We start from the raw sequence: 20,908 nt of genomic DNA, 5'->3' as shown, positions 1-20,908 counted from the left end.
TTCATTGTTCAAAGCAAGGAACTGACCAAGATGGTCGAAGATAATTTTTTATTGTCTTTCTTCTCATTTGTCACTGCGGCCGTAATTAACATGCAGAGGACTAACAGCTGAAAGGGAACATGGCAGGAAATTAGCGTGTTTCATTTTCACTCGGAGTGATATTTTAAAACATGAGTTATACAGAACGGAATATTTGTGTACTGTATACTTTATAGTAATTCTGGCATTTTAGCTTTCGAGTTTTAAAACATGGGTGTCTCTTCGACGAAGTTTCGCCAAGCCTTGCAACGTGGAGAAGAAGAAGAGGCTATGAATTTGTTCATAAGACACCCAAATCTAAAACGGGCCGTAAGATTAAACCGTTCATTTGGTCCCAATTTCAGTCACAACACTGCTATTCACTATGTTTCAATTCATGCTATGAAACAGTTGCTTCAAGACTTACTTTCCGAAGGCGCTAATCCTTTATTGAAGAATTCGGCAGGGCAGACAGCGTTTCATTTGGTTTGCGATAGAAAAGACAATGCCTTTCGAAGATATGAAAGTTTAAAGCTTTTGCTCACTTGGCTGAACGAAAGTGAAGAAAATGAAACAGCTTCAAAGCTAACGATTGAACAGGTTGTGGATGAGGTGAGTTTTATCTTACAATTGTTTTCATTATAGCGAATAAAACCATAGCTCAATAATCTTAGGTTATAGATGTCCGTGTTTGCTATTCTCTGCAATTTTGCAATTTTCATTTTGTATTGCCACTTGATCTTTACGGCGTAATTTTCATTTTATAAGGAGCAGGTGCTGTATAAATGTCAATGCAAATTTTCTTAGAACATCCGTAGTCACCGCATGTGGTTCTTTGAAGCATGATTTTTTCTTCAATGCCAATGGCTTTTGATCAATATATATGTTTATTTTTATATTGTGTATGTTGTATTGTTATGCCAACGATACACAGGTATTGATAAGTTTCACAAGACATTCTAGTCGGTAATTTCCGTGTGGCTTAGGCTGAAAGGATTATGTTTTGAAGCTTATATGCTCAGAGAAGCAAGCAAGCAATGATATGAAACTGTACATATTTCTTGCTAAGCTTCAATCAACCCATACAGTGAACAACTAACTGCATTAACCCTATTTCAACTTTGAGTTTGTCCTTCTTCCTCAGGAAAAACTCATTAGATCAAATGAATTCTAAGGATACAGAGGGTACTGCCTTTAGGGGGTAGCTTTTTTTAATAACAACGAATTGAGGAAAGATGGAAATACCATATTAGACTTGATGATTGATAGTCATCAGATGCATAGTGCATATATTCCAACCTCTCTAGTAAGATAAGGATACGCAATTATGGTGCAAACTTTTTGATAAATGACTTTTACTGCAATATTCTTCAATGCCTGTGACACGTTTTTTTAAGGAGCTTAATTAACCTGCGATGCCAGATATTTTTTTGCTTATGCTTATACTGTCAATCATAGTAATGCATTTAGAAAACTATTCATCAATGTCCTTTAATAAATCCATTGCTAGCAATAATGGCTCAAATGTATAAAGCAAAAACAATTCTCAACTTCATTCCCGCCTGCTGCTTTGAATCATTGTATTAAATCATTTAAGGGGAAAATTATTTCAAAATTGCAAAACCCTTAGTAATTAGTCAGTAATTACCAGTAATGAAATTCATTGACATCAATGTAATATGTAAAGCATGCATAACATGCATTGTGCAACTATAGGGCCTGCCAAATAAAGATATTTTCACCTTCTTAGTATCTCACCTAGTCCTGTCCACAATTCAACCAAATTAATATGGCAATTTCTCTTAATTTAACTTAGGAACAACCCCACATATCTCTGGTACAAGCAATAACCAGGCATTCAATTAGAATTCATAGTAATATTGTCTTTATTGTGTCATAGGGAACGAACTCCCCCTTGCATTATGCTGCGAATACAGGCTTGTTAGATTGTGTGAAGGTAGGAAACCTAGCTTGTTTTGTGTGATTGGTTGGCCATAACCTTGCTGTATTAACAAGAATTCTTTTAGGAGTTGGTTTCCAATGGAGCACCGATATATTTAGAGAACAATGAAGGTCTAACAGCTTGTGATATTGCGGTCAAGAAAAACTTTCGAGAGATTGCAGAGTTTCTTGAAACAAAAATGGTGTTCAATGTGAGTATAATACAAGATTAATGAAACATTGTTATGTAATTATGCTTGACAGTTTAATTTACTGCTACTTGCTTTTCAGGAGGCAGCTGGTTTAGAAGATGAAGAAATCATTCCTGTTGATGACAAAGTATGTCTAATAAATACTTCTTAAATTATCTGTGATACTTTAGTGATAATTACTTCAACTTTTATGCTATATATTCTTATTCCTATAGGTATTGTTCTATATATTTCTTTTTTGTAGTTATGCACACTATGTGCATAGGAATTACTAGTTGTTTTGTTGCTGACTATCTATTCTGTATGTTTTGCTGCTCAGTTTTGCAATTTATGGTTTGAAGTTGCAACTGCATGGTTATGTTCGTATTGGTGCTGCACCTTTTGTTAAATTATATTGGGACTAGTTGTTAGTAAATCAATCTTTCTCTTCTTTTCCAGCTGCAATGTGGTTTGGGTACAAAAGAACTTCAAGAAACAAAGGACAAGCTTCTTGTTCAAACTGCTGACATGTTGCAGGTGCTTATACTCACCAATACTTGAAAGAGACTGCCCCTTGAATTAATTATAACATCATTGACTGTTCATCTGTCAGGTATACCCAAATTTATTGTCTAGACATCATATAAATAAATTTTCGCTCTACCCCTTTTAGATTTCACTTTTCATGGCTGAAGGACTGCTTCGATATTTTGGTATATAATGCTTTGTAGTTTTTAGTAAACTTGTATAATACCAACAAAGATTCAATATGCGAACAACTGAGCCCCCATGCAAATACTAAGCCCCCATGATAAATTCTTAGATTGGTCTCGTGAATCTCTTCTTGAAGCTTGGATGGATGATCCAATCACAGCTTGTGAAAAAGCCGGGGTCACTCCTTCTCAAGGTACATCATTTACAATGTTGTTCGGATGTTTCACCATAAGTACATGCAGTAATTAAGTAAGAAGTTGACTCCTGCATGTAATGTCTAATAGACATGTCTAATTACATTGTTGAACATTTCCCCCAGCTGTAACAACAGTATATTTCGAGCAGGTGTATCATTAAGGAACACATTGATTAGGCAATGGGGTTATGGACTCAAATATCAAAATGTTCATTCTTTTTTCATTTCAGAATCAGAAAATGATAATTCCCTGCAGGATAGTCAACCAAATGCAAAGGTTCAAAGAATTAAACTCTGTCATAAAACATTCCCATGCTATGGGAATCACAGAATTTTCATTTCTTTTATTTCCATTTTGCTTTCCATTTTCCAGTGTGAATGCACAATCTGTTGTGAGTCATTTGATGTAGAAATATTCTCAGTTTTTGTTCCCTGTGGACACAAGTTCTGTACCCCATGTTGGAAAAGGTATACTGTACTGTACATAATAATTGGTTTATACTCCAACTTATTGTGTTCAGTTCAAAGTGCGTGTGAATATCAGTTAGAGAAACTCAACAACTATCGTGAAAAGACTCTAAAAGACATTATCTTAACTCTTACAACTAGCCTTTATTACTTTATTGCAGTTACCTAAGCTTGAAAATTATTGACGGTGATATCTCGAACATCAAATGTCCGTCATTTAAGTGCACCTGTCTTGTTCCAGTGGTAAGTGCCGGTGCCCTCTATTTTGTTTTTCATTTGCGTAACTTGTTTTCAACATGGTATATATACCTTAAAAATACTCAACGGAAAAGCTCGGTCAATAATAACTGCAAGTTGAGACGGGCCTAGGGAAAGATATGGTGGGCTTTTTCTTCTTTCCAACCCAAACACTGCAGTCAGTACACAGCATCACCAGGCCTATCGACATCTTAATATATCATACGCAGTCTGATACTTACTGTATTCTATTTTCTAGGATGTAATCGAAAGCGTTGTTCCGAAAGACGTGGCCAAAAAATATGGAAGATTTGATATCAAGGTACCTAAGATAATTGCTTTATGATAAGATTTAGGCGTGGTACAAGGTGTGAAGGTCAATGTTCTCTAATTGCCAGAAACATTGCAACATATTTTGTCTCAAAATTGCACAATTATGCATTACTGGTTCCAAAATACTTTACCTTTCCGCTTACCACGACTGATATATCTTGCTTGGAGCACAAGCTAGCAAGGAAATAGCTTTCGCTGCAAGTTCCAACTTCTTCATTACGTAGGCTTTTGTTGATGCAAACCCAAACCTGAAGTGGTGTCCATTCCCTCAATGTGATAACGCAGTTCAGTTGCCCAACCATCAAAGTCGAGAATATGTTGTGGGAGCTGGAGCTGTGTCTGAGACAGCACCTCTCGTTGTCGACTGTGGAAATGAACATTACTTCTGTTGGTGAGTTCACAGGCGTTTGCACATCTGTGTTCATTCCCAGCTCATAGGAATAATCTTTTTTCCTCTCAGGTATTGCATGGAACAATCTCATGAACCCAGCACATGCGAAGGATGGAAGAGGTGGTTGGATGCAATTAAAGAGATTTTACCAAAACTACCAAAACAAGGTGAGTATTCACATGTACTTATACGTGTTATCGTTTAAAATTTAGAAGCTTTTTTGATAACAACGTCCAGTGTTTATCCCCCCTGCACCCCAACATTGCTCAACCTTGCCAAGACTGGCACTTACCCTACCCAGCCTGACATCTTCCCCACCCGACCTGACATTCTTCCTACCCAGCGTGACATTCCCCCACCCAGCCTGACATTTCCCCCACCCAGCCTGACATTTCTCCCACCTTGCCTGACACTCTCCCCACCCGACCTGATATCCTTCCCACCCGACCTGACATCCTTCCCACCCGACCTGACATCCTCCCACTCAGCGTGACATTCCCCCAACCCCAGCCAGCCAGCCATTCTCCCACCCAACCTGAGATCCTTCCACCCAGCCTGACATCCTCCCCATGCAAGGTGCAATTGAATTGTAATCGCATAGCCCGTTAACTCTAAGCATGCATCAACACAAATGGTTCCTGTTTAGATATCAAGGAATGCCCAGAGACCGAGAGAGTTGCAAACAGCTTATGGCTGATCACGAACTCAAAACCATGTCCGAAATGCAGTTCCCCAATACAGAAGAACGAAGGATGCAATCATATCAAATGCACAAAGGTTAACCACCTCATTTCATTTTATTGAATCAAATACATAAACACATCAGTATTAATTATTAAATAATCGTTCTTGATCTTGTTCAATGTAGTGTAAACACGAGTTCTGTTGGGTTTGTCTGGAGCCATGGAAGAAACACAACTCGTCAACCGGTGGCTATTTCAGGTAATTCTTATCTGCGATATTTTTTCTTTTTATTTCATTGTGTTTCTGTTTGTTTCTACGTTTCATTTTTATCTGATTTCTTCAGGTGCAATCGTTATGAGATAGTCCGCGACGTTCAGGAAAAGGTTTTAGAGAAAGCACAAACCGTAAGAAACATTTATACTCCATCTGTTCTGAGACCATCACGGCTAAAGGCGACGACCACACGATGCAACTTTGTCGGATCCAATTCACTTCTGACGTATGGAATGTAGTTTGTTACTGGTAAAGCAGTACTGCGTTGGCTTTAGTTGAATTGCTGCTCATATACTTTGCAATCAAAAGACTAGGAAACATCCATCAGAAATGAATCGGATCCGACAGAATTGGATCGTGTGATCCAGTGGTGTGAACAGACCTTTAGGTGCCTCGATAAAACTGAGCTATCATGCGTCTGGAGTCGTTTGTCCCCATTCCTCATATATCAACCTTTCTCCTATTTTATCCCCCTAGATCAGCAATGAACATAGGAGAGTTGAGGAACTAAACCACTTTCTTCATTATTATTCTCGCTTCAAGAACCACGAGAATAGTTACAAGGTAAGCGACTATACCTTTCTGAGAATGAACTATTTCTTTAGTTTTGACGATATTTTTGTTTGAAAGCTTTTCCCAACCAGTTGGTCGTGTTCTTTTTGTAGCTCGAAGAACCACTACTGAAGTCCGCCAAGGATAAGATGGTCGCATTAGCAATCGCTGCTGAATCAGGTTTGATATCCACATTAATCCACAAAGATCCAGCTTGATCTAATATTAGAGGAGAGGAAAGGGGGGGGGGAGATATATTTGCTTGTCATAAAAGCATCCTTACTTCCGCCTGTTCTGAGCCTAGCGTCGCTGCTGTCCGACTTTTACTTCAACCAGACATGATCGTTATACTTGATGACTCCTGATCTCATCATTACTTCACCCACATAGTATCCTCACTTGATCCTGTCTTGATCCCTACTTCATCCAGACATGATCCTCACTCGCTCCTCTACAGGCTTTACTTAAACCAGACATGATCCTAATACTTGATTGCTCCGGATCTGATCCTTACTTCATGCAGACAGTATCCTTACTTGCCACTGTCTTGATCCTCACTTCATGCCGACATGATCCTCACTTGCTCCCGCCTGATCCTTATATACCATCCATTCCGATCAAAAAATTCAATCTGGGGCCGGTTGTATCAAGCCCGTTTAGCTTAAACGGTGGATAAGTTCAAAATAAAAAGCAAGTCTATCGTTTTATTCAACAAGGGAACTAAATGTTTTTAACCTTAATACAAAGATACTGTTTAAAACTACATATTCAGTGCATAATATTCAAGTTCACTCATTCAAGAGAGATGTAAGAGTGTTATTTAATTTTGACTTATCCACCGTTTAAGCTAAACAGGCTTGATACAACCGGCCCCTGATCCAAACGACTCTCTTTTCTTCTTTTACCAGTCAACGTTGAAGAATGAAGAAAATATCTCGAGTTTCCTATAACGTGATTTTAATCTCTTCATACATTCCAGCTCAGTCATCTGCCTCGTCCTCACCATCAACCTCTCAACCCGACACACGTTTTGTTGAAGATGCAATAAGAAAATTATTGAAAGCCAGGAGAGTTTTACGAGCTTCTTATGGCTATGGATTCTTCTTGGGAAGAAATCAACAGAAGAAAATAATCTTTGAACTAATGCAGGTAGTTTATATGAAGACCTGTGGTACAAGAGGTCTTCCTGCTTGTACCAAGGAAAGGCGCACCTTGGAAAACATATACAAACGTAGAATGCTACGAATTTTTCTCTCTTCCCAGACCGAGCTCGAAGAAGCAACGGAGAACCTTTCTCAAATGGTAGCACGTCCGTACCTGCGCACACCCAGATCACGGATCATCAGTGCAGCTCAGTTGACGCACAGAAAGAGGGCCGATTTTCTCCTTGCGTTATCCAGAGGTCTTATACCACCTGATGACTCGCCACGGGCGAAGAGAGCTCGATACAATTACCTCAAAAGGTTTGTTTACAACCTCACAACGCTAAAATTGGATAGTATTACGCGACGGACTACTGTATACTTGCAGACAGTTCGCACGTTGGACCTCTTCGTTATCTTCCAGAGCTTTGCAGTAAAATCTTGTTAGATGATTGGAATTTTTGCCTTGCAAAATTCCGAAATTTGTATTATTTTTGCGCGCGCAAAAATTTCAGAATTTGCGTCTACCAGGCTGTCCTAAATTTCTTTTTGAGAGATGTCCTGTATGTTGTAGGTTTAGCGTTGATAATTTTAAATGTGTTTCTGTAATGCTTATTTTTCACATATGTTTTATAGATATAATGCAGTTTTACAAGAAGATTCTGATGAAGAGGTGAATATTGTATAGTTCACTTTAATCAAAATAGATGTGAGAATATAGATGTGAGAATATTGTATAGTTGAAACACCTCTAAGATACATAATTCTGGTAATAAACAGCCATTTGCCATATGTTAGATGCCCACACACCTGGCTGGTCCTTGGTATGTCCAGTGGTTTGAAAAAGGTAGTTTAGCTTCTTAGGGGAAGTCCTAACTAACTCAAAACAAATTCATTTATCTCACACTATTTTATTCTAGTTTTTGTTTGAGGAGGAACCAAGCATTCAGTTACAAAGATTGATTGAGACGACTCTGAAGTTAAACCAGGACAGAGACCATGAGCCTGATGATTCGACAGAACCCAGGAAAAGTGATATAACACAAGGTATAAATAGAACCAATTAACTGATTAGGTAAAGCACAGAAGCCATTTACTTTTATATTTACTTCTTCCTTATATGCAGCTGTGTCAATTTTCTTTGCATTTGTTGAGTCGGGATATTATAATTCTAATCTTAGGGGATCTCTATAGATCACAGTGACTGCCTTTTTCATTGTAGAAACACTGGAATACTTGCATCCAGGCAACAGTGAAGATAATGCAGACATTGGGCAAAGAAGACTAGGTACCAGCCGTATGTTGTTGGCTCAAGAGTCAGCTGATCTACAAAAGGCAATTGAATTGTCGTATTCTGACATGAAATCAGCGAATGACAGTAGAGGTAATTTAGTGTCTATATTAATTGTTGCTTGCTCTATATTCACTAATTCTACTCTGCTAGTAAACTTACTTCAAGGCACTGATCATCCAGATCATTTTAGATTGATACCAGTAACTTAAGATTTATATGCATGTTGGTACCTGCCCTCAGTACATTCTTTTCCCATCAATACAAATCTTAGTAGTGGATATATACTGCGCAGGTATAGGAATTCGAAGAAACTGAACCTTTGTTCATTTACCAGCTGACATTGACTTATCTTCTGAATTGTAGCATGCTACTATATAAAGGTTGTTTACAGGCAATCGCCTCTTGGACTTGCACCTATTTTAACTGAACATATCCTTTTTATAGGTTCAGAGACATCTAGTGATATGGATGCAGACTTTCGATACGCAATGGAACTTTATGCACAGGAATCAGAATTAAACACAGACCACAACACAATGTTGTAGAAACTATTTATATGGAAATTTTAGGGAAATGTATTCAAAAGGTAAATTTAAAAGATTATAGTTATTTTTGTGTACATATGATATGTAGATAGGGTGATATACAAAATTTAATTCACAAAAATTGTGCTATTTAAAGCCTATAATTATATGGTATCATAGGTTGTATAAAATGAATGTGTTCTAATCCATTATCATTTTACCTAGGCTGTGTAGTTTTACTATAATTAGAAACCAGTTGTCACAATTAGTCAGTCTAATGAACCTAATTAATCAATCAGTCTACCTCAATTAGTCTAATTGACTTTGCCCACACCTGCCACAACACCCAATGGTAGCCATTAAAAATGTATCTCTAACTGCCAAAACTTCCAGTTTTGAGAATATGTTATTGGATTCAATATGTATGGAGAAGTAATTACCTTCTTGGTGAGTAAGCTCGATGCAGAAAAGCATCAATTTACAAAATCTAAAATTTACTAACTATATCTATTGTTTGTTACTATTTATTATTTTTAGAAAAATTCAAATCTCTTTAGAATATCATATTTCATGTTTGGCAGCATCTTTTAACAATTGGTTGATTGTCTAGTTGTATTTTTCCTGGAGCTGTCATTGGTTCTGTTTCCTCACTGTTAACAGCAAGTTCTTCCTTAAGCTTTTTAATTTGCACTCTGTGTACCTTCTCAATAGTCTCTTGAAATAATCCTTCAACATTGGTTGCATCGAGTGCAGATGCCTCAGCAAACAACAGCTTGTGCTCCTGAGCAAAGGTCTTAACCTCCTCTGTGGGTATTGCCTGTAAATGTTTCAAGTCGCATTTGTTTCCAACAAGCATAACAACAATTTGATCTGTAGCATGTTCTTTCACTTCTTCCATCCATCGGCTGACGCTTTCGTAGGATTTCTGTTTGGTGATATCATAGACCAGAACAGCGCCGACTGCACCTCGGTAATATGCACTTGTTATTGCTCTGTAGCGTTCCTGCCCAGCCGTGTCCCAAACCTACATAACATGATGCAAAATTTAAGATAAGTCTTCCTCTAATACGTAGTGCTTGATTTCATTTTCCAGCCTGTAAGTAGATAATTGATTTCTTTTTCACATCAGGAGAAATTAAAGTAAGGCTTTTATATTTTCCCCTTTTTTTCTATTGGGCACAACTCCATACTTTTTTATTTAAAAGCAGGAGAAACACTTCATGAGTAAATGAGTCTGCTTGATTAAATATTTATTAAGTAGTGATACATTAAGTTAATGAATTTAATGTAGCAATTTACAAGCGGAAATGCGATACTTGTAGGAGAGTACACAAGGACAATATCACGATATTTACTGTGTAAATGTCAGCTTGTAGTAAACGAAATTGTCACTCGTACAAAGCAATCGCAAATACCGCCTTTCCTTAGCATTTTTAATTAAAAATGATAGTTTACTTATTAGGAGAATACTTAGTGAATTAATTAACAAGGAAAGAGAAAATATTTGCAAGAAAGTATTTGCATGTTGCAAATATATTGAAGTACTTCGGTGTAAGGAAATATTGCCCCTTCGTGTTTTCAATCTTAAAAACACCCTTGACAAATAACGAAATTAAAACTAATGCAGTTACAAGCAACGATAGTGGTTTAGTTATCTATATACCTGAGCTTTTATAGTTTTTCCGTCGATCTCCAAACTCCGCGTTGCAAACTCAACACCAATTGTTGATTTCGATTCGTGATCAAATTCGTTTCGTGTGAACCGCGATAAAAGGCAGGACTTGCCAACACCAGAGTCGCCAATAAGCACTACTTTATATAAATAATCGTAATGGTCATACCTGGAGCCCATCTGGTAGACCACAACGGTTTAAAAATTTACTAAACACGTCAAAATACAACAAAACACACGACTTTCCGACGATGTGTAGAACTTGGACTTGTATAAACACGAACGCCTACAAGCTCTCGCGCGTTCTGCACGATCCCCGCGTGAGTACGTCGTATTCGAAAGAAATTAGCATAATTTGCAGAATTCGGTGAGGGACTGGGTAATAGTGATGGCGGCGGGCTATTTGGAAAAACGTGTTTAAAACGTTGTTTTGCGAAGTTCGTATCTTGAAAGAGTATTTTTATCGTGAATTACAGAATGGAGGAGGATAGTGGCGAGAGGAGGAATGAGAGTTGCGAGAATGAGGTAGAAAAGACGGAGAAAGTCGAGAAAAAACACAAGAAAAGACAGAAGAAACTCCTGGGTGAATTGCAGGAACAGGTATGTGGGTAATAATAGTACCCGGGGGGGGGAAGGGGCGGAGGGGAGGGTGATGGTGCTGGTGCTCGCATACTGATCAGTGTAGAAAAGTATTACCAATATTGTTCCTTTGTCTGCATATGTACTGTATAGTAGCTTCACCATTTGTTGAATTGTATCATGCAGCAAATAGTATGTTGACAGACAACACTGCAACTTTGCAATTTTGATAGGCAAGTGAATCTACCCAATTAGCCTCTGCTGCATGCGATTGAGCATCACATTGCAAACAATCAGTATTGATATGATATTTATGTTTGATTGATCAATGACTGTTTATACTGGTGTCTTAATATTCCTTTCCTGCAAGTCATTTCCTTCATTCTATTATTATTTTTCATTTGCCAGATCAAATTTTACTTCAGCGGGCCAAATCTTCAGAAAGATCGTTTTTTGCGGAAAAAAATCACTGAAAGTGAAAATGGATGTAAGTTGATGTTATGCCCCTATTCTTGTGTTTATGTGAGCCAGTGTAAACCTTGGTTGAGAGGGAAGACCAGGAGTAAAGGGAAGGGATTTTAGTTGTAAAAGAACTCCTCTCCTCACACTCTGTGTAAAATAGTCTTAAATTTTAAAACTTATAACTTTTGAAATAAACATTACATTTTAATATATGAAACATACTCTGGGAAACAAAGATATCTTACACTGTTGGATGTGTTGGTTAGTTGGTAGCTATAAAGCAATCTTCTAATTCTCTTATCACAGGTGTAGAAATTAAGACCATTGCAAGCTTTAACCGAATGAAACAATTATGTGATGATATCACACTGATTGTTAAAGCTATGAAGCTTTGTCCATCTGTTGAAGTATGTATTTTAATAAACTGTGTCATATTGATGTAATATATTATACAGCTTAGCTTTCTCCCTCTTTGTTTCCCCCTGTTTCCCCACATGTCCTGCTTCTATCATCTTTTCTTTCATCTTATCCTCTCTCAATCTTCCATCCTCTCCCATTCCTCCAGGCTCCACCCTCTCTTATCCTCACCCATTCCCCATCCTCTCCCATTCCCCATCCTCTCCTTTGTCTTTTGTTCCCCTATTTTCTCCCATTTCTTTGTCCTCAACTGTTCCTCCATCATCTCCAACTGATCCATCTTCTCTAAACTCCTTGCAGGTAATCGATGATAAATGGGTGAAACCATCACAACCACTTCCTCAGCCAAAGAATGTTGACTCTGTCACAGTTTATGTGGTAAGTTTTTAATGAAGTGCACATTTTAATATATAGCTAATATTTCGTGGCACATCCTAGTTAATTATTACATTCTTCTGAAAATGTTCAGGAGAGGCTCCCTTCTAACGCAGATCATAACTGGATCAAATCATTGTTTTCATCTTGTGGAACCGTTGTTTATATCAGGTACGCAAACTTTCAAAACATTCAGGCATGGATCGAGAGAATGGTTTAAGATATAGCTGTTAATCAAATCAAGAGCTGCACTTGCAGTCAAAATGCATGAACAGTACATACAGTGTATGTAGTTATAATGATATAATGTTGATAGGATATTGCCTTTGGATTGAAAAGAATAGATTTGATAAGGAAAGTGGTGCCCTTATTGGCCCCCCTTTGCTAAGGGATGGGGTCCACACCTGTTTGTACCCCTCCCTAATAAACCCATCCAAACAAGTGGCATCTTGTGTTTAACCTTGTGTTTAACTTGTCAACTGCAGTCGTTTTAGAATGAGTACAGTAAATGTCGGGACATTTGGTTTGTGATCTTTTTCATTTATTGGATTATATTGTTTAATGTTTCCACTTGTAGTTTGCCTCGCTTCGCTGAGACCAGAGAAATAAAGGGATTTGCTTTTGTTGAATTTGAGAAGGAAAGCGAAGCCGAGGCCGCGCTGAAGGTATGTAACGAACTTGGGATTCATCAAATCCTCGCTATGCGCACAGTTCACCTGCATGCTGAGATGAAGATTATACTTTCTACTTCGTAAACAACATAGACACACAGTAACATTAAATTCTCAACGCAATTCTTAAAGCTTGTCTTCATCACCAACAACCGTCACCTTGACGTCTTCAACGCTTTGATGCATCTTAAAGTATAGGCTTGCTAGTAAAGAGATTTTTTAGTATGGTAAAGTTCTAATGTAGCTTGCAACTGTCGACAGTAGGAGTTTAGACTGGGTGAAGTTTAGGCAATTGCATTGATTGAAGGGTGATTCAAAAGACGATTTGAATAAGTCAGTGGTGTAACTATAGACTGTTCCGGTGGCTAATAATTTTTATCACAGAAACAGACAACTGAAAGGTTTTCTAAACATAACCTGTGTTTACACCAATGGATTGATTGCAGGTGTCATCATTCATGAACTTTAATATGCCTGTATCGGTTCTGTTTTTTAAAGTTTAATTAAGCTGATAGAATAGCGAGCAGAGTCCATAGACTCATCGAAAGTTGTCTCCTTGAGTTGTACCATTACTTTCATCTGTGTGTGTGAATTTATTGTTTCCACACACAGCAATTTGGACGGGATTTCATCGTAAAAATATGTTCAAAGCTTATTAAACGATCTTTCAAATACGTTTAGATGTTTGCTGAGGAGAAAAACGATGAAGGGGAAGACCAGCCGGAGGATAAACCGCAAGACGACCATGATGTGATTGATGAACACGCGGAAAAACAAAACAAAAAGACTAAAAAACGCAAAGCTAAAGTGAGCGAGTCTGAAAGCGACGATATGAAAGGAAAGTGTAAAAGATCTAAGCGCAGGAAAGAAGGAAGTTCAAGTACAATTTCTGATGCTATTGAGACCAGTCATGATAGGTCGAGGAACGTGAAAAATGAACAGAAGAAAGACGTTGAAGGGAGCATTAAGAAGGAAGTTTGTGAGGAAAGTAGTGGCAATGAAGCTAGTGGAAAGGATAATGAACCAAAGGGAAGTGATGATGTTCCAGACAGAACTGAACGTAAGGAACGGAAGCGGAGGAGATCTGAGGCGAGTGATGATGAAGAAGATACGACCAGTAAGAAGATTAAAGAGTCCTCAGAAGCTGAAGATGTGGGTGGTGCTTCAAGTAAGAAGAACGATTGCGAGGCTAATGCCCAGGGTGACGCGGGCGAAATGGGTGGTGCTAATAAGAAAAAGAAGAAACGCAAACGGAAGAGGAAGGAAAAGCAAAAGGTGGAAGTACCTCGACTTCGTGTCATATCTAAGTAAGTATATTCAGATTTTGAGAACACAATGATTCCATATCATCATATAGGAACTTTTTTCAGAGAGACTAGATCAGAACAGACAAGTAAAAAAGAATACGTATAAGCTATTATAGCTCTAACAACAATGTACTCATCCTTCACAGGAAGGATTGGCTTAAGATGAAACAGGAATATCTAAACCTTCAGAAAGCTGCCATGGGAGAAGCGAAAGAAAAATTGAGAAAAGAGTCAAAGAAGAAGACTGAACTAGCTTCTGAAACAGCCGCGAAAACTCAAGAAGACGACAGCGACAGAACTTCTGGGAGAGGTAGTGAAGGAAGAAGCGATGAAAAGGCCAGCAAAGCCGTAAAAGACTTACCTGAAAAGCTGAAAATGCAACATGGCGTTGTGTTGAAGTTCTCTTGTGAAGACAAAATTAATAACAGCCAGTTAAGGGTATGTTTGTTACTTCCATGAACTGACGCGATAGAAAACTTCCTGAGAATCTTTTCTTTATAACTTTATAACACTGTGTGTAGATACCACCACATAAATTTCTAGGACCAATTTCATCTGCGTGTATACAAAAAATCCCTTGAAATGCGCCTATCCGTCTTAGGATTTCTTATTACGCACAGATTTCTATTATTAGCCACGATGTTTTAAAGACTTAATTGATTTACCACATTATTGTTAACACCATTTTCGTCATCCTTACTGTTGCCTTTTATACAGTATGGCAGCGCCTCAGATTCCTGTGGCTACGTATTTCTAAAGAAAAATCTATTTCATTCTTAGGGAGTATTTTCAAACATCGCTCCTGTTTTGTACTTGGATAAAGATCTTGACAGCAATACGGTAATTCATTTTTAATGTTTATAAGAAAATTCCATGCGCTCCTCTTAAATCCACCATTAAGGAATACTATTCTATACATTACTTGTTCAAAAATATTTATTTTGTACTCATACAAACGTCTTCTTCACTTATGGTAAAGGGCTACGTTCGTTTTGCAACCAAGGAAGCCTGTGATAAAGTTGCAGATTCGTTTTCAAAAACTGGTTCCTTGGAGAACATCACAGTCAGAAAGTTGACAGGTTGGTAATTTCAATGAGAGGTGATTCTTGCTGGACCTCCAGAAACAGTTTACAAAAAATGTATTTTTACAGAAACGTATTTTTCTTACAGAAAATGAAGACACAGATTATTGGGAGCAAATAAATAGTGATCGATTTAAGCGTCTTCAACAAGGAAACAAACAAAACAGAAATAAAAGAGGACGGCAAAAGGTAAATGGATCATATTTCAGCCCTCCCTTGGAGGAACATTTTTTGCACTGTTATTGATATCAGAATCAGAACTCTTTCAAATTTAATCCCACCTTTTCCCATTAAGATCACAAAGAAAATGGATGATCGAAATGCAAAAAAGCAAGTGCATGTTCATTTTGAAGACTGAGGAGGTTGCCTTCAAGTTTCAAGGTCAGTTATATGATATGTTGTGTGGGATTACTATAGATATAGAAACAATGGTATACCATACACAGAATTTAGGTTCAATTTAACCGAATTTTACAAAAAATAAATACAAAAGAATCAAACTATATCAACATTTTAGTGAGAAACTGTTTGAGGAAACTTAGGTATATTCACTTTCACTGATTATGTTTTGAGCTGCTTATTCATCCTTTTTTGCAATAGTTCTATCAGGAGAGTAATGGTTTCCTCTTGTCCATAGCTTCAAATCTTTACTTGTCTTTTTGCTTTTCTGTAAGGTCCTGTGAGTTTCACTGTTCTTTTTACTAGAATTTTCAATATTTATAGCTGCATTCTTAGCTGAAAATGCCCTCCTCTGTAATTCTGGGAGTTTGTAATTTAGGTTTATAACTGTTGGTTCAATGGAGCATTTAGATGCATGTTTTGCACCTGAATTTTTGCCATAGCTACTTGAGTATATATGTTGTGATGACTCTTTTGAAAGGCTAGTCGTATTTTCTTCATTTTTGCGGTTGAAATAAGGTGAGGGTAGAAGAACATGTTTGTTTGTCTTTGTGTCCAATGCTTCTGTGGTCTCCCTAGAGAGTGTGGATCGAAAGAATTCTCGTCTTAAAGCTTTCATGAGCAGGTTTTAGTTTGATGGACTCCTGGTTGATTGTAACATATATACGGTACCTTGTCCCAAGTTGTTTGTCAACGTTTATCTCAGACTCTTCAACTGTTACTTCTTTGTGTGGCTTTTGTTCTGGTCTTGCTGTTTTATGATTTTGATGGTACCTATAATCATAAATAAATTATTGTGCTTTTCCTAGAAATTACCTAACAAAATTAACAATCAGTGTCTCTTCTTGTTAACAAATTTGTGATATACCTGGGTAATGGTGCAGCATTTTGGACAAACACAAATTTTTGAGTTAGCTTCCTCTTTGAAATCAGAGTTTGAAGTGTTGATATGCTTCCCTAAATTTAAATGCAATTGGATGAAATTATGTGATGCAACAATAATGTATTATAATGTTCATATTTACACAACATTAATGCAAATCTTGCCTTGCATGTTCTGTCATATATTTCTTGAAGACCAGTCACATCAGATTTTGTGATAAGCCGATCTAGTGCATGGTCGACCTTGCTGCTGTGCCGTCGTAGACTAGATGTATCGACAGTATAAAATCTTGGTGTTTTTCTATAAAAATTGAAGCATAGGCTTTTGCAATTACAATACATATGCATGCAGGCTAGTTGGGGCGAAATCACTTTATAGGAATTTGACATTGACAATTTCACCTTGTTTTAAACGTTCTTTCGGTCATAGTTTGCGGCAATGAAAATGCAGATCTATGGGTATCCTCTGTGTTCTTTATCTGCAAAATAAATATATTTACATTTGGACGGTATTGTGAGATACATTCACATGGTGACAAGTAAAATATATACATGTTTAATGGTATAAAATTCCATTTGTATCATCCAAACATTGAAATACCTTGGTCTTTGTTATGTTGGGGGTTGAATGTTCCTTGAAATGACCATAGAGATACAGTGATTTGCCCTGGACAAATATTGCATGACTATTTTTAAGATTTGGACAACCGAGTGACAACTGATATATCCGACTTCAAATGTATAGCTCTTACTTTTGTGTTTTGTGAGTTGTTGAGAACCTTTGCTACGATTCCTCTTGGAGGAAAGGAGTTTGTAATTCTCATTGGTAATTCAGTTGTGCTATGATCCAACATAGATGTACTGTGATGCAAATTTGTCATCTCTTAGAACACTGAATTGCAATTGCTTTCAATAAGAAATAAATAAATGAAGTTAAACAGAAGGAAATGAGCAATGTACTGATAAAACCCTGCCAAAGTTTGAATATAGTTTGGGGACTATACAGAGTGGATTTTTGTATTTTAGGCATGGACAAATGCCTCTGCAATGGGGGGTCCACTGTCTTCACTGGTTGTGGAAGTTGCAAGATGAGGCAAAATTTGAGAACCTGGATGAATCTGTGATGATCGAAAGGTGAAAAATCAAACATTGGAAGCAAACATTAGGGGGTCAGTTGTCTCCTGGGGTCAGGGGCATAAAAATAGTGTACTCTTTAGAAATCCCATGTGTAGTGTGAACTGGCACATATAATTACCACTTTCTGTCTGCCCAATATACACCTGGCTGGAATGGTATATATGTACATATATTGCAGAGGGAGTTTACCTACCCAGGGATCATGATAACTTGCTCATCACTAATCTGTCTAATGGGAACTTTGTGTATTTAGTGAAGCGACTAAAAGCATTTAAAGATATGGGATGATGGGATTAATAGGAATATCAAAGATTACTATGTTTGATGGGGAGATTAATTATTAATGCTACTAATATACTCCATATACTCACCTGCTATGGTCACCCGCTGGTTTTCTAACCATTCATATTTTGAGACCTGATCTTCACACCAATAAATTCACCCGTATAGACATAAAATCACACAAATACGACATTTCCAAGAAGCATACTGCTATTATTGCATTTTCGTTAATACAAAACGTGTTTATCCAACGTCGCTGACGTCATGGTTGTCTAGGCGACAACCTGGAGAATGTTGCAAATTAGTCTTGAAATGAACGTGATGTTAATTTATTGTAAATACTTAGTGCAGATGGACTATGTCAAAAAAACTGTCATGAATTATTCCCATCTCTTATGTAAATTGTTAATACTGCGTTTCCATGTATAGTACGTGTGATAGGTTATATTTATTCGCCAAATATCGACACAAAAGTATCCTCATTAATTTGAGTCGAATTAGTAGCACCGAATGGTGCAATCTGATTGGCTGCTACAACACTGACTTGTTGCTTCCCCGCATGAGAACCGGTCGACACTTTGTAAAAGCCGAATGTGCCGATCGCCTTTTGCCGCTCGCAAAATCACTGATCTTTTGACAAAACCTTCGAGAGTGCTAGCAATATGCTTCGCGGCATAAAAACGGAAGAGTCGGGCATGCAATTTATCGAGCAAACGAGTCCCCCACAGGTAAGCGCAGATGTGGAATATTTTTTGATATTAATACTGCCACTTATTCTTTGTGTATTATTGTAACATTTTCGAACGTTCGTAACTCACACCCCTTTTCTTGTGCCCGCCCACTGACACTGTCTATCTTACGTCAAGGATTCCTCCAAATCTCCCTTGGTTTTGTTGGCAGCAACATGTAGTAAAATTGGCCACGAAGAGGAGTCGTTATCGAGTCCCCCCTCGTCGTCTTTTGTCGCTCAAAACAATCAGACGACGGCGTCACAATGTGGCCTAACGGCTTGCCTTGAAGACGCTAGTCAACACGGACAAGGACAGTACGTTGTGATACCAGTTTCCGAGGGAAACACTAGCTTTATCTCTCAGGGAAATGGCCAAAACGATGGACAACTACAGCACGAAACGCCGCAAGGACTTCGACAGATTTATCGAGCGAGCGTATCAGATGGCTCGCCTTCTTCTCCAAACATAATATATTCAGCATTAAGCCAGGCCGATGCGGGGAGCATTGAAGCGACACAAGGCCAATCTCAACAGCAATGGACGGCAACTACAGCTCCTATGTCTACAGGAAAGACTTATCCTGTCAATTCTGCAATGTGGCAAGGAAAAGCGGACGGTTGGTTGCCTTCGCAAAGTGAAATAACAAACCAACAAGCAGTTGGCCAATATCACAACATCACTGCAACAGAGGCATCTCGTCTGAATAATGTTGCCTTGTCCAGTAACAACCAATATTCAGTCACCATGACAGTGCAACAAACCAACAACCCGCCAGTGGTAGCACCGATTAACCAACCAATGGCCAGTATGAACCACGGTTCACAGGCTTCCATTGTCCTTAACAATACGACAGCAAATAGCAACATGTTAGACTGGGTGCAAAATAACACTGGTACAATTGCAACTGTTCAAATGACTCCCAACCAAGATTCAAAGGACGCCGGCAATCCACAGGATATGAACGGAAATCGTACCATGGATGATAGCGGTAATACGGTAACACGTAGGGTTCGGCGTGTTGCTTGCACATGTCCAAACTGCCGAGATGGGGAGGGACGAATGGCAAATGGCAAAAAAATCCATATCTGTCACATTCAAGGCTGTGGAAAGGTTTATGGGAAAACTTCACATCTTCGAGCTCATCTTCGATGGCATACAGGTGAACGACCTTTTGTTTGCAATTGGCTGTTCTGTGGCAAGCGGTTTACCAGATCTGACGAACTTCAACGGCACCGACGAACCCATACAGGGGAAAAGAAATTTGCTTGCGAACAATGCGGAAAACGGTTCATGAGAAGCGATCATTTGTCAAAGCATGTGAAGACACATGGTAACACTTCAAGGAGAGCTACCGGACAGACAAGTAGGGCAAGTAATGTGTCAGTGAAGAGCGAAACCATTTTACAGACAGCGAATGCAAGCAATGTTACCCAAGTTCAGGTCATTAACGCCTTGGAAAACGCCACACCGCAATCATTTTCTTCCACCGACGAACAGATAACCACTCAGCTACAGGAACAAGTCACATCTCAGCAACAAGATGTCACCATGATGCAACTAACACAACAACAACCAAACCTGCAACAGACACAACAAGGGCAGATACAACTGCAAACTCTTGGACAGCAACCGCAACAACAAATAGAGTTAACCCAACAACAAATTCAGTTAGTGCAACAACAGCAACCACAAACCATCACCTTAGACGACGGGACTATCTTTCAGATTCAGTGTACCCCAGGAGAAGCTGAACTTATCAATGTACAAAGATGTTAACAAAAACTTTTCAAGTCATAACTTTGATCATATTTTTGTTTATTTATAGAATATACATGTGCAACAGTGTAAGATTGTAAATTTTTGATATTACTGTTTATTATTTTTGACTGGATCTTGTAGTTATTACTTCCGAATGTAAGACCACATTGTTAGGACTTGGTTTATTCTATTGGGA

General features: G+C 38.1%; 5 protein-coding genes across 5 annotated transcripts; 3 read left to right on the top strand and 2 right to left on the bottom strand.

The window, feature by feature from the left end:
- Window positions 1-12: 12 nt before the first annotated feature.
- LOC114517542 (ankyrin repeat and IBR domain-containing protein 1-like) lies at window positions 13-9,087 on the top strand. The gene is made up of 24 exons (XM_028537313.1): window positions 13-630; window positions 1,919-1,975; window positions 2,046-2,171; window positions 2,251-2,298; window positions 2,610-2,687; window positions 2,824-2,863; window positions 2,974-3,057; window positions 3,291-3,337; window positions 3,434-3,528; window positions 3,690-3,771; window positions 4,025-4,087; window positions 4,323-4,489; window positions 4,559-4,656; window positions 5,136-5,266; window positions 5,358-5,431; window positions 5,517-5,577; window positions 5,924-6,010; window positions 6,112-6,178; window positions 6,978-7,147; window positions 7,262-7,461; window positions 7,777-7,813; window positions 8,061-8,187; window positions 8,363-8,524; window positions 8,879-9,087. The coding sequence occupies exons 1-24, from the start codon at window positions 250-252 to the stop codon at window positions 8,977-8,979; spliced, it is 2,583 nt and encodes an 860-aa protein (XP_028393114.1). The 5' UTR covers window positions 13-249; the 3' UTR covers window positions 8,980-9,087.
- A 153-nt stretch (window positions 9,088-9,240) lies between these two features.
- LOC114517548 (ras-related protein Rab-11A-like) lies at window positions 9,241-10,912 on the bottom strand. Its single transcript, XM_028537318.1, has 2 exons — window positions 10,622-10,912; window positions 9,241-9,982 (listed from the first exon to the last, which is right to left on the bottom strand). The coding sequence occupies exons 1-2, from the start codon at window positions 10,808-10,810 to the stop codon at window positions 9,527-9,529; spliced, it is 645 nt and encodes a 214-aa protein (XP_028393119.1). The 5' UTR covers window positions 10,811-10,912; the 3' UTR covers window positions 9,241-9,526.
- Window positions 10,913-11,011: 99 nt separating this feature from the next.
- Window positions 11,012-18,319, top strand: LOC114517544 (la-related protein 7-like). Its single transcript, XM_028537315.1, has 13 exons — window positions 11,012-11,230; window positions 11,618-11,696; window positions 11,978-12,078; window positions 12,389-12,466; window positions 12,558-12,634; window positions 13,041-13,128; window positions 13,816-14,441; window positions 14,588-14,879; window positions 15,222-15,281; window positions 15,421-15,520; window positions 15,612-15,712; window positions 15,819-15,904; window positions 17,831-18,319. The coding sequence occupies exons 1-12, from the start codon at window positions 11,108-11,110 to the stop codon at window positions 15,879-15,881; spliced, it is 1,788 nt and encodes a 595-aa protein (XP_028393116.1). The 5' UTR covers window positions 11,012-11,107; the 3' UTR covers window positions 15,882-15,904; window positions 17,831-18,319.
- LOC114517547 lies at window positions 15,953-18,403 on the bottom strand. Its single transcript, XM_028537317.1, has 8 exons — window positions 18,313-18,403; window positions 17,557-17,710; window positions 17,406-17,471; window positions 17,207-17,283; window positions 16,970-17,105; window positions 16,791-16,879; window positions 16,595-16,696; window positions 15,953-16,497 (listed from the first exon to the last, which is right to left on the bottom strand). Exons 2-8 carry the CDS (start codon window positions 17,683-17,685, stop codon window positions 16,101-16,103), a joined length of 996 nt encoding a protein of 331 aa, XP_028393118.1. The 5' UTR covers window positions 17,686-17,710; window positions 18,313-18,403; the 3' UTR covers window positions 15,953-16,100.
- A 395-nt stretch (window positions 18,404-18,798) lies between these two features.
- LOC114517545 (transcription factor Sp9-like) lies at window positions 18,799-20,830 on the top strand. Its single transcript, XM_028537316.1, has 2 exons — window positions 18,799-18,951; window positions 19,090-20,830. The coding sequence occupies exons 1-2, from the start codon at window positions 18,886-18,888 to the stop codon at window positions 20,728-20,730; spliced, it is 1,707 nt and encodes a 568-aa protein (XP_028393117.1). The 5' UTR covers window positions 18,799-18,885; the 3' UTR covers window positions 20,731-20,830.
- Window positions 20,831-20,908: the final 78 nt, after the last annotated feature.

This window comes from Dendronephthya gigantea, unplaced genomic scaffold (assembly GCF_004324835.1).
Source record: "Dendronephthya gigantea isolate DGI-Jeju-01 unplaced genomic scaffold, DenGig_1.0 000009F, whole genome shotgun sequence".
NCBI classification, from domain to species: domain Eukaryota; kingdom Metazoa; phylum Cnidaria; class Anthozoa; order Malacalcyonacea; family Nephtheidae; genus Dendronephthya; species Dendronephthya gigantea.
Note: the sequence above shows the minus strand (reverse complement) of the source record. Positions and strands in the feature narration are given on the sequence as shown.

Coding starts and splice junctions, on each gene's coding strand:
- LOC114517542 (XM_028537313.1), top strand. CDS start 250: ATGGGTGTCTCTTCGACGAAGTTTCGCCAAGCCTTGCAACGTGGAGAA. Junction 5,578..5,923: donor TTTTAGAGAAAGCACAAACC/GTAAGAAACATT, acceptor TTATCCCCCTAG/ATCAGCAATGAACATAGGAG. Junction 7,148..7,261: donor TAATCTTTGAACTAATGCAG/GTAGTTTATATG, acceptor CTCTCTTCCCAG/ACCGAGCTCGAAGAAGCAAC.
- LOC114517548 (XM_028537318.1), bottom strand. CDS start 10,810: ATGGGCTCCAGGTATGACCATTACGATTATTTATATAAAGTAGTGCTT. Junction 9,983..10,621: donor GAAAAACTATAAAAGCTCAG/GTATATAGATAA, acceptor CATGTTATGTAG/GTTTGGGACACGGCTGGGCA.
- LOC114517544 (XM_028537315.1), top strand. CDS start 11,108: ATGGAGGAGGATAGTGGCGAGAGGAGGAATGAGAGTTGCGAGAATGAG. Junction 12,467..12,557: donor ACTCTGTCACAGTTTATGTG/GTAAGTTTTTAA, acceptor GAAAATGTTCAG/GAGAGGCTCCCTTCTAACGC. Junction 15,282..15,420: donor AAGATCTTGACAGCAATACG/GTAATTCATTTT, acceptor CTTATGGTAAAG/GGCTACGTTCGTTTTGCAAC.
- LOC114517547 (XM_028537317.1), bottom strand. CDS start 17,685: ATGACAAATTTGCATCACAGTACATCTATGTTGGATCATAGCACAACT. Junction 17,284..17,405: donor CCAACATAACAAAGACCAAG/GTATTTCAATGT, acceptor TTTATTTTGCAG/ATAAAGAACACAGAGGATAC. Junction 16,880..16,969: donor TATATGACAGAACATGCAAG/GCAAGATTTGCA, acceptor ATTTAAATTTAG/GGAAGCATATCAACACTTCA.
- LOC114517545 (XM_028537316.1), top strand. CDS start 18,886: ATGCTTCGCGGCATAAAAACGGAAGAGTCGGGCATGCAATTTATCGAG. Junction 18,952..19,089: donor AGCAAACGAGTCCCCCACAG/GTAAGCGCAGAT, acceptor TCTTACGTCAAG/GATTCCTCCAAATCTCCCTT.